The sequence below is a fragment of the Phoca vitulina genome, unplaced genomic scaffold (assembly GCF_004348235.1).
Source record: "Phoca vitulina isolate PV1807 unplaced genomic scaffold, GSC_HSeal_1.0 scaffold20, whole genome shotgun sequence".
In the NCBI taxonomy this organism is placed as follows: Eukaryota; Metazoa; Chordata; class Mammalia; order Carnivora; family Phocidae; genus Phoca; species Phoca vitulina.
In genome coordinates this window covers 29540457-29552957 of record NW_022589723.1, presented here as the reverse complement: position 1 = coordinate 29552957, position 12501 = coordinate 29540457, and the positions used below count along the sequence as shown (strand labels likewise).

The following is a 12501-nucleotide window of genomic DNA, read 5'->3' as shown; positions in this document are numbered from 1 at the left end:
TTGTATGATGCCAACACACCTAACTGTGACATACACCTGTGCATTACTGACTATTCTCTGCGTTCTGGCAGTACCAGTACATAACGTATAAGATGGAAAGACCAATCAGGAACAGGATATGCCTATCAAATTTTATCATTCTAGAACAAACTTCTAAAATACCTAGGACACACTATAATTTTAGGCTCTGTTCTTATTTTTAAGATATCTTTTAAGAAAAAAATCTTTAACATTCATAAAAGAATTCTATATTGTTGTTTTGTTCAAATTGTGTATAATACCAAAATCAATTAAATTTAGCTATTCCTCTCCATTTTGTGGCATCAACCACAGCTGAGTTTCTCCAAGACAAAAACACCAGAAAATGAAAATGACAAAAATAACTGTTTTTGTTTACAAACACACAAAAAACATACAACCGCAAAATTCTTAGACAGAACTAATATTATAAATTTAATTATAAATTATTATAATTCCCAATTATACAATCCTGAGCTTCAAAATTTCACTTAATTATAAAATATCATCAGTATACCTAGAAAGATTATTAAGATATCACATGCAGAGACCCATTTGTTGTCCACAAAGATCTTTTATATTTTCTACAAAGCCAAGTAGAATAGCTAGTAGAAATAAGAAGGTTTTAGGAATTTATTCACCTATCATTTTTAAACATTAATTACAATAAGAACTGATAAAAACAAAACTAAAGTAAACTCCTTGGGAAGTTAAGGCAAATATATTAAATAAGTTTATGTGAAAGTAGAAATAGCGCGTAAATGATATGAGAAGCAAGGGAATAAATACCATGACCCAATTTGAATTATCAAGAGATTTTCCTAGAGAGTTAGCATTAAGCGGGACCTTAAAGTTAAAGACGGAGACAGAGGTCAAGGCAGATCCCATAGGACAAACATGACAAAGATACAGAGACAAAAAGACAAAATCATGTTAAGGAAGGCAAAGAGTAAAAAAAAAGTCTAGCAGAAAAGACTATCAAAATTAAAAGCAAGTATCTTTTTTTTTTTTTTTAAAGTAATCTCTATGTCCAATGTGGGGCTCAAACTCATGACCCTGAAATCAAGAGTCTCATGCTCTAACAACTGATCCAACCAGGCACCCACAAGCAAATATGTTTTGATCCAGCAAGTGCTCTCTGAGAGCCTTGCATATGCATGTATAAGACTATCCACTGCAGCACTGTCTGGAACAGCAAAAGGTAAGAAACAACCTAGATAACCACTGACAGGGGACTATACATAAATTATGATACAATCATAAAGTATAACATTATGCAGCCATAAAACGAAAGTTATTTAGATACTAGTACAAATTACCTCAAAGTAGGAAAAAAAGTATGTTACCATTTATGTTAAAATTACACACACACACACACACAAACACACAGAGTATCAACAAAAGGATAAACAAAAATCTAGTAAATATGGCTGCTTCTAGAAAGCAAAATGAAGGGCTAGGAAATAAAGTAAAAGAAAAAACTTTCATTGTATATCCTTTCTTTACCTTTTGAAATTCTCAGCCATTTGTATTTTACCTACTTAAAAAACATAAACTTAGTGGCATCTGGGTGGCTCGGTCGGTTGAGCGTCCACTCTTGATTTCAGCTCAGGTCATGATCTCAGGGTCCTGGGATCAGGCCCCATATAGGGCTCCGAGTGCAGTGTGTAGTCTGCTTGAGATTCTCTCCCTCTCTCTCTGTCCATCCCACTCTGCCCCTCTGCTTGCTAGTACGTGCTCTCTCTCTGAAATAAATAAAATCTTAAAAAAAAAAAAACCATAAACTTTAAGTTACTTTTCTGAAAAGGAAAGGGACAGGAAAAGCAGGGCATACTAGGAAGCCATAAGAAGTGTGGTAAGTAGATATGCAGGTTGGAAAGGCCAAACTTTGGCAAAAGTTTGTACCACTGGGTAACTGGGTTTTGGTTTGAGTGGGGAAAAAGGAATAGTTTTGGTGGTTTTTTCTTTTTTTAAAGATTTATTTATTTATTTATTTGACAGAGAGAGAGAGAGAGCGAGAGAGGGAACACAAGCAGGGGGAGTGGGAGAGGGAGAAGCAGGCTTCCCGCAGAGCAGGGAGCCAGATGTGAGTCTCGATCCCAGGACCCTGGGATCATGACCTGAGCCGAAGGCAGACGCTTAACGACTGAGCCACCCAGGCGCCCCAGTTTTGCTGGTTTCTATACGAAAGCTGTTAATTACATTTACTATATATACATATTTTTTTTTTTTTGCATTACTTAATGAATGAAAGTTGTTCCTACTTTCCACATGCATGTGTATTTCAGAGTCCTCATATTTCATTCCAAGGGATCAAATTCCCCAGACCTTGTCATAGGTTAATCAAGGAAAATGGGCTTCCTGGGCGCCTGGGTGGCTCAGATGGTTAAGCGTCTGCCTTCGGCTCAGGTCATGATCCCAGGGTCCTGGGATCGAGTCCCGCATCGGGCTCTCTGCTCCTTGGGAGCCTGCTTCTCCCTCTGCCTCTCTCTCTCTCTGTCTCTCATGAATAAATAAATAAAATCTTTAAAAAAAAAAAAAAAAAAAGAAAAGAAAATGGGCTTCCTAACCTCTTTTAAAAATTTATTTTGTCGGGCTCCCTGCTCGGCAGGAAGCCTGCTTCTCCCTCTACCACTACCCCCTGCTTGTGTTCCCTCTCTTGCTGTGTCTCTGTCAAATAAATAAATTTTTTTTAAAAAAAGGGGGGGTGGCGCCTGGGTGGTTTAGTCATTAAGCCTCTGCTTTCGGCTCGGATCATGATCCCAGGATCCTGGGATTGAGCCCCACATCAGGCTCCCTGGTCGGCGGGAAGCCTGCTTCTCCCTCTCCCACTCCCCCCTGCTTGTGTTCCCTCTCTCACTGTGTCTCTCTCTGTCAAATAAATAAAATCTTTAAAATAAATAAACAAATAAATAAAAATTTATTTTGTCATCATAAATATAACAGAAACATAGTTCAAGGCTCACGGCACTTCCACACAGGCAGGCCATGTTACAGGAACTTTACCCTGCATACCTAATAGGAGTAACAGCTATAGGAAGAAAGCCCTACATCTCCCTGCCTCACCCCTGGGTGTTGTGCAGTGACCTTACACTTAAGCTTTATTCCAATCTCAAGATCTAGATCTAATCAAAAGAAAATTATTCGTCGATTACAAGAAAATGGGGACCAAGCTCAATTACTGTGAAACTGAGAAAGCCTTGCTAAGAATACACGGGCATTCTACTCCCATCAGTCACTAAGGAATCTAAGAGTTCATGTGAATTAGGAATCACTCCAGAAACTCCTCAACTTGGTCACCTTCTCCAAGAGTTTTTTCCTTTCATTGCTAAGGATACAGAATGGGCAAAATTAAGCAGCTAAAAATTAAATCATGCTCACAGCTGAGCTATAGAAACTTTATATAAAGGGCAGAGATGTGGGCAGATTTTGAGGAAAGGTAGAATTCTATTGAATAAAAGTTCCATACAGTTTCTAAACTCCGCTTAAGAATAAAGGACCTGAGTCACCATGGGAACCAAGCAGAACAGTATAAAGTGAGTTGGTACGCTTCACTCAGGCATGTGGACAAATGACTGCTGACACATCTATTCTTTACCAATTCCACAAAGACCTGAGTTCTAACTCTGATCCTAACACCTACTAGATGTGTAAGATTGAACAAGTTCTTCCTCCTCTGTCTCAGTTTTGTCTTTTTTAAAATGGAGTTAACACTTCCTACCTTGACGGGAATTTTGTGGTTGTGTTTTTTAATGAAGATCCGATATAAAAGGCTTAAAGTGCTAGACACGTAGCATTCAATAAAAACTAATTTTATATAATAATAAAACACAAAGACTAAGTCCCTATCAAGAGTCTAACTAGGAGACTATATTAGAAATGTTATATTAAGTCCAAACCTGGTTAGTAGTAACTTAGCAGTCATTTCCACCTTTCCTACTTGGAGTCAAGAAACTTTAAAATCCTTGCAAAATTAGTCTCTTCTGAGAGGAAATTTAAATGTCACGATATATAAAAGAAGTTTCCATCAAAACAAAGACCAGGGGTAACAACAGTCACTCACATCAGATCCTCAAGGCTAGACTTCTCGAGTAAGGCAACAAATGTCAGTTCTTTGAGGTTATTACCTTTTTTTTAATTATGTTATGTTAATCACCATACGTTACATCATTAGTTTTTGATGCAGTGATCCATGACTCACTGTTTGCATGTAACACCCAGTGCTATCTTTTAAACATTTTTCTATACTACTAACATATCTAAACCACTATGAGGCAATAGAGCAAGATAAACTACTAAGTCTTACTACATACAGCATGCTGGGTGTTTTCGTTTTTGTTTTTTTCAGAAGGAGAGGGATGTACATTAGGTGCCAAACTCCTGACTAGCAAGAGCACAGACCTGCTTCAGAAGGACAAATCAGCAGAAGGTGGCAAAGGCTGTTGTCAAACACCTGCAGGGCCTCAACTCTGCCGTTACCTGCATCCCTACCGAGAGGACTAACCTAGGAGAAGAGGCAGATTCCTCTGACAGCAAGGCTGTTTCCCTCCTCAAGTGAAGCTAGAGAGAGAGCAAGGAAAACACAGTGACTCTACAGCCACATCAGGATGCGGCCCAGCTACCGTTTGCAAACTGATCCCAACAGGCCTGACTTCAGAACCCAGCCCAGAACAGTGAATTTCAGACCACACATTTCTACAGATTACATCTGGATTTTTTTTTTAGTTGAAATAACAAGATGGTGTATGATGGTGTATGATCATCATAAGATTTTGAAAGAATCAATGGAATTTTGTCCAGTATGTGTTCCTAAATTATTTACAAGGGCACGTAAGTTATTTATAAGGGCTTTGTTTTTAGAACAAAATATCCTACCATTTGTTAAAGACATTTTTAATGTCTATGTATTATTTAAACACACACATTTGTCTAGTCAAACGATCCAACTGCTGTTCTTCTCCTTTTAAAAACAAAACAAAAGGGGCACCTGGGTGACTGAGTTGGTTAAGCATCCGACTCTTGATTTCAGCTGAGGTCATGATCTTAGGGTTGTGGGATCGAGCCCCACATCGGGCTGTGCGCCAGGCATGGAGCCTGTTTAAGATTCTCTCTCTGCCCCTCTCCCAAACCCTCCTCCCCCCTCCCCTGCTCTAAAAAAATAAAAATAAAAAAATAAAATAAAACCAGTCTTTAATAAATACCTTACTATTTAGAATAGCACCACTTCATAGGAAACTGTTCCAGGAACAGCATAAAGACTAATATTAATGTTTTAAATATTCTTCACTAAGTAATACTTACCTAAAATTTGGCATAATCTTCCAAACAACATAAAATAAGGACTCTGGGCTAAATGCAGTCTGGCTACCTTGCCATAAAGCACAGAGTGTCTTTCTAAACTCTTCCACCAAAGACCTGGAAAAGAAGAAGGGATAATACCCCTGGCATTAGTGAGAGGCTACTGTTTCAATGCATAATGTCCAATTGTCTACAATTCATAATAAAAAATGTAAACATAAAAAGGGTTTGGTTTCTTCTAAACTAACTCTGACAGTTAAGTAAGAGCATCTCAAAAACCCACATAAATTGCAGTAATTACAGACAAAACTAGTTTTTAACTATATGGTGAACTTTGTGCCAAAGTAATGTCATACTTGTAGAATAAGGCAATAGATAAGTTACAAACCAAATTACTTTAAAATGTACATTTTTTAAAAACTTAAAACAAGTAACAGATTCTCTTTCTCCATTTCCTGCAGTTTTCCTTCTTGCCCCTCACAAGGAACACTTCCCAGACCTCAGTGTGTAACCATCTGCTCATCTCTGCCTCAGACAGTTCATCTGGCCACAAAGCTTCAATACTCAACTCTACACCAGGACTTCCAAATCCAAATCTGAAAGCCAGATTTTCTCACGACCACTTTTAGTCAGGTTTCTCCAGTTTCCAAGATGATTTTCTCCTGGATGTCCTCTTGTCACTTCAAACTCAATGTGCACTAAAGCTGCTCTCTACACTCTCTCTACGATCCTCCAATACCCATTCTTTTCTCTCATAGGAATAGAACTTTCAATTTTTGCTCGGCAAAAGAACTCCTGGACTAAAAAACTTTGAGCGTGTTCAACGTCTGAGAAACTCCCTTGAAGAGAAAGAGCAGTCCTTCTCATTAACCCCTTCCTTCTTCCTTCTAGCTGGAAGGATGAAATGGTGGCACTCCAGCATCACTCTGAGCTATGTGGACGACAGCCCTACACTAGGGTTGGTGGAACAGAAAGCTAGAAGGAGCCTGATGATTGTGGCAAACAGCCCTAGATGGATAATCTCCAGCTTTTACATGAGAAAATAAACAATGGATGTTTAAGTCACTATTAATTTTGTTTTTCTATGTATGTAGCTAGAATGAAACACCTCCAGTAACTAACTAAACTGAAACATCTCCAAACAACTTTAATATCTGTATCTGTCAATACAATACCATACTCACAAATACCTGATTGATATCTCAGCGAATCTCAATAACTTCTTGCTCAACCCCTGTCATCCAGTAGGTCCCTAAGATACAGATCATATTTTTTACTTCCTAGTACCTGAACCCTCCCCCTGTATTTGAGGAATTCCCCACCTTAACAGTCTTGGTAAGAGACTGCCTCCCACTATGGAAGTTGGAAAGGCCAGATACTTGCTTTCTCAAAACCCCCTTGCAGCCAGGGCTCAGGTACATGGCCTGGGTTCTGCCTATTTGAAGCAGAAGTTAGTGATGCAAACCTGGGGCAGTGCCAAATCCTTTTTGGTGACAAAGAGCATCATCTGGAGTACAGGGGCAGCAATGACAGCAGCATTCACCCAGCACCCACCTCTAACAGTGCTGGTAATAGGAACTTTGGTGTCACACACTGGGCAGTGTGTTGTCATGGGTCAGTGATGTTATGGAAGCAGTGATATCCTTATGGGACAGACTTCCATGGGGTAATTGCAGCAATGGTCCTGGATGTCTAGATTCCAGACCTGATTTTCCACCCATCCAGTAATAGCTTACGAACAGACCTGCATTAAGTTCTTTTTCTGCCTAAAATGGCCAGAGGCAATTTCTGCAGTTTGTAACTAAACCTTAAATGACACTAATGCATCAAGTACTACTAATTCTCCTCTTGACTTTTGTGAAAATGTATTTTTTCTTCCTTATTTCACTGCTATCTCATCCAACCCAACTACTATAAAGTGTGAAGTCTCCTTGAATGCAGACATTTTCCAGTTCATCCTATATGCTGCTACTAAAGCAAACTCTTAAGATATCAATTGTCGTGGTATGATTCCACCCCTACTCCAATGCCTGGCTTTAAAGTTCCCTGGTATTTTGGCTCTAACCATACTGCACACTATTCTAGTATGTTCTATCCTAATCTCCCTCAGTCACTTAGGCAGAACAATGTCAGATTGTAAAATGGCTCTTCAGAATGTGTGGGGATGGGGTGTATGGGAGCAGGGATGGGCTGGCAGAAAGAACATTACATTAACATATATACAAATTAGGGGCACCTGGGTGGCTCAGCTGGTTAAGCATCCGACTTGGTTTCAGCTCAGGTCATGATCTCAGGGTCATGAGACTGAGCCCCTGTTGGGCTCTGTGCTGAGCCTGGAGCTACTTGGGATTCTCTCTTTCCCTCTGCCCTCCCTGCCCCAGCTTATGCATATGTGTGCTCTCTCTCTTTAAAAAAAAAAAAATATATATATATATATGTGTGTGTATATATATATAGGTACATATATATGTATATATATATATATACACATATACAAACACACATATATATAAATTTAAATACATACACACACAAATTATAAATCAGAGCCTTATTTCAGTAATCTTAAGATATGAAAAAAACTGTGCCCATTACAATCATAATACAGATCTTCTGAACATCAAATGGAGCACAGCTGCACTGAATTTGCATACATATTGGTTCTCAATAATCATTTGTCAATTTTTCCCTCTCCATATCAACTAAAAATTGGCTGTATTGCCCCATAATTAATTTGATGACTACAAATTAATTTTATTATCCAAAACAGATTTATCTAACAATATAAGAAAAATCAATTCACAAAAACTAATGATATTCATGCTGGTCTACACCTAGAACTGTGTTTCATATACAGATGTCAATTTTAGAGCTCAAATCCACAAAGACTTAATATGTAGAGAGCTAAACTTATTCTATTACGTAAACAGAAACAGAAATAAAAAAATAGAAATAAACAATTATTAAGATCATTAGCTAGACAGTTAAACCCAGGTTTTAGAAGAAGAGTGTTTTAAAATGCATGTGCCTATGAACTCACATAATGCAATGGAAATCACCAGTAAGAGTCCCTTGTTTTGTAGCTCAAAGCCAGAAAGGATATATTCTTAGAACTCACACATTGTTATCCCCTTGGCTCCTGGTGTGGTATGTTCGCCTTCCTGCTGTTTTCCCATTCCTTAACTCCACAGCGGGCAGTTCTTTGAAATAACAGCAAAACTGCTCAATGTTACTATTTTAAAAGGAAGGGAAGAAAATTATTTTAAAAAGAAGAAAGAAAGAAAGAAAGAAAAAGAAAGAAAGAAAGAAAGAAAGAGAAAAAAAGAAAGGAAGGAAGGAAGAAAGGAAGAAAGAAAGGAAGGAAGGAAGAGAGAGAGAAAGAAGAAAAGAAAGAAAAAACAAAAGAATTTACTAGGACTGTAAAGAAAGTTCTATAAAACCTACATGTGAATTTTTTAAATGTGATCTTTCAATTTCTCAAGAAATTGCTTTGAGTTTCCCCATTAAGTTTCCTCATTTACTCTAAGAAAACAGTATTAACAGATGACTTTGTAGAAATGAACAAAGATCTTAAAGCAAAATCTGTTCCAAAAAATTCTGAATTCTGGGGCACCCAACTGACTCAGTTGGAAGAGCATACAACTTAATCTTGAGGTTGTGAGTTCAAGCCCCACATTGGTTGTAGAGACAAATAAATAAAACTTAAAAAAAAATTTTTTTAAATCCTCAATTCCCCTCCCCCAAAGGTTGTCACCATTTTTTTCTTTTTATGGTACCTGTTTCCAGGTATTCAATAATTTCCTCAAAGAAAAACAAACCATGAAACCAACCTTATTGTTTAGATATACAGTCAAGAGTAATAAGGAGAATTCAGTAGTGACTTGAATTTCTTATTTGAACAAGACTAGATAAACCAAGAGATAGTACCTTCAAGGAGGGATCAAGTATGACTTCTGCTCCTTATTTGCAAGGTGGCCTTGGGAAGAGAATTAATTCTGGCCTTTGATGCCACATTAAAATCTACAAGTACATGACTTTCAAAATAGTTTCTTCTACATAACTGAGGTCAGCCTTGTTGGGTATTTTATTTTTACTACTTATCTTACATTTTAAAGATCTTCTAAACATCCAGTCTTATGACCATATTTAAGACTTAACTAATGATCGGATTAAATTCTCTGAACAAGGTTCTCTGTAGTCCAGGGGTCTGTTGGCCAAATCTGGTCCCAGGTCCCAGCCACTGAGCTCTTACATTTTTAGAGTTGTTTAAAAAGGGTGGAGGTGGAGGGATTGGGGGCGGGGGGAAGATAGGAGACAGACTGTGTGTGGCATGCAGAGACTAAAATACTTACTGTCTGGCCTTTAAATGAAAAAGTTTGCGGACCTCTGCTCTAGTTCATTCAAGAAGCAATAGGAGATAAATAATAGCAACTAACAATTATTTACTGCTGGGCACTGTTCTAAACCCTTTATATAAATTATTTAATCTTCCCAACCATCCTATGAGGCACAACTATTATCCCTGATTTTACTGATGAGGAAACTGAGGCACAGGGAACTGACCAGTTAGTGGCAGAGACAGAATGGGAACCCAGAGCCTTTCGTCCTAACCATTTCACTAGAAACTAACAGCAGCATCTTAAGCTCTGACGTTGACAGTACCTGAGTGACTGAAGGATGGCATTCATGAAACATGTGTTCCCCAGATTCCGGAGGCCTGTGGCACAGATGGCAGCAGTGCTTCCCTGCAGAATGGGATGAGCGGCCATCAGTAATACCAAGAGAAGGACATGTCAGACATCAAAGCAAAGACCTATATTTGAAACTCTAGCATCAAGCCAATTTGGAATTGGTCCTTCTTTGTCCAATGAATATTTCAAACTCTCATTCTACTTTCTGTATAAGTGTCCAGATATTTTTAGAAGCCTGTTTCTGATCCTGGGATTGTCCTACATGGGAGTACCTCATGGAAGCTTATGAGGAAACCAGCATTAATGAAAACCATGGAGTACAAATTTGAAAACCAGGAAGATCCTTAAAAGAAATGAAGTTTAAGACAATGCTTTCATAAGATTTTATTAAAACTACTACAAATTGAAAAGATACAAATATTTACCTGAAATATTCACCCCCAAACCTTTAACTATGCCATGCATAAATGACCAATACATGTATTCCTAGCAATGGGATATCAATCTTTAAAAACTACCTGAATTTCCCTTAAAGACCAAGGCTTGATTTTCTGATTAGCTCTACAAATGCACCATAACATCTGAATACTACACCTGAGAAGAGAATCTACCAATCCAACTCAGAGCATCTCTGCCCATAACTCAGATGGCCAGAGAGCACTTCAGCTCTTTCTTTAACAAAATCCTAACACTTTGGGCGCCTGGGTGGCTCAGTTGGTTAAGCAACTGCCTTCGGCTCAGGTCATGATCCTGGAGTCCCGGGATCGAGTCCCGCATCGGGCTCCCTGCTCGGCAGGGAGTCTGCTTCTCCCTCTGACCCTCCTCCCTCTCATGCTCTCTGTCTCTCATTCTCTCTCTCTCAAATAAATAAATAAAATCTTAAAAAAAAAAAAAAATCCTAACACTTTAACTAAGTAAGTGCATGTCTAAACATAACTAGCATGACAGCAGAAAGGCAGATGCAGGGCAAAATTACTAATGTATTTAAAAGTATTTAGTGATCTTTAAATTTTATTAATTTATTAATGGATCATACATCTGGTAACAGATGGTTACCAGAATGAGGAAACACATTCTTTCGTGGTGAAATTGTATTAATGAAGTCCTAAGAAATAAAACTTACCAAAACTTCAGACCCATAGAATTTGCACTTAGAACCTTTAACAGAAAATAGCAAAGATCTTTGGGATCCTTAGAAAGAGAGTAGCAAGACACATGAATAGGCTTTAAGAGTGAACACTTGCTAAGGTAGAGGAGTACAGTAGTAATCCTGATGGCAGGAAGGCACTGACAGATGGACAGAAGTGGGTATTTAAGTCACATCAAGAATCATTAGTACAAGTGGCAAACATTTTGTAAAATATACCAAATCCAAGTTTGGTAAGGAGCAACATTAATGAAAAATTTATGAAAGTTTATAAGGAGCAACATTATAAGTTAGAGTTGTAATAAAACAGTGACGAGATCTCAACCAATTCTTACATTTGTATATATTTTAATTACTTACATTTACTTTTAATAACTTGCTGTTTAGTGATGAGTTTTCCAAAAGTTTTCTTTTCCTATGCCTGTCAGCTGTGAAAGCCGAGCTATTAAAACACAAACAGATAGTCAAAAAGACATTAACACAAACATACTAGACAGCAGGTTAAAAAATAAACGTTGCTGTTCTAAGGGTCTGGGGTATAGAGCCCTGCCTGGCTGCTTAGCAAGGCCAGGAAGTGACCTGTTAGGCCCACTGTGGTCCACAAGTATTTGAAGTAAGTGACGAGTTCCACTTTCTTGGCAATCCCCACTACTCCTCTAGCAAGGTGGGCTGCAAGCATCTACCACCAGGCACCTCCCAGAAAAGCTGGCCAGGTAGGTGTAGTCTGTGAGACAATCCCTCTTCACTACCACTATCTGCCTAATCGATTGCGAAGCTTCAAAAATGAGAAGACCCATTCCTCACAACAAAAGGAAAACCCTTGTCTGATATGATTATACTGAGATTTAACATTAATTCTCAAATACTATGCTACTTCTTTCTTAATTTTGATAAAGATTTCCTATTTTGCTCATTTTCATAACAGATTATGATATAACCTGAATTTCTGCAAAATAAATTATAGGCACATAGATATATACAAATTAATTCGATTCAGCTATGCTACAAAGGATATTCTGAAACAAATTCTAATTAGCATGGATATTCTGAATTAAAATTTTTCAAAATTTTTCTTGATGAGAGATATTTTGCTTAAATTTTATCAGAAAATAATACTTTCAAAGGGTTACTTTAAAATTATTATATATCAGGAGACCTAATCTAAAAGAAGCAAAAATTATCTTTTTACTATTAAGACATAAAAAACTACCAAAAACTGTAGTTTCCACTGCAGACTAAAGCCCACATTTGAACAACACAGACTTTTTAAAGTCTGCCAATTCTTTTCCATCGTCTAAAAAGTATGAGGGTAGTCCAAAGTAAATGCATGATTATTTAATTTCCACA

General features: G+C 37.8%; 1 protein-coding gene across 3 annotated transcripts in view; it reads right to left on the bottom strand.

Moving 5' to 3' along the window:
* The window catches only part of USP3 (ubiquitin specific peptidase 3), a 107930-nt gene that overhangs the window by 40430 nt on the left and 54999 nt on the right, over positions 1-12501 (bottom strand). For all 3 annotated transcript variants that reach the window (XM_032417031.1, XM_032417030.1, XM_032417028.1), the window contains 4 exons: positions 11515-11596; positions 9979-10061; positions 8435-8548; positions 5320-5433 (listed from right to left, as the gene is read on the bottom strand). In XM_032417031.1, coding sequence (XP_032272922.1) covers positions 5320-5433; positions 8435-8548; positions 9979-10061; positions 11515-11596 — 393 coding nt within the window. The remainder of the gene's footprint in view (positions 1-5319; positions 5434-8434; positions 8549-9978; positions 10062-11514; positions 11597-12501) is intronic.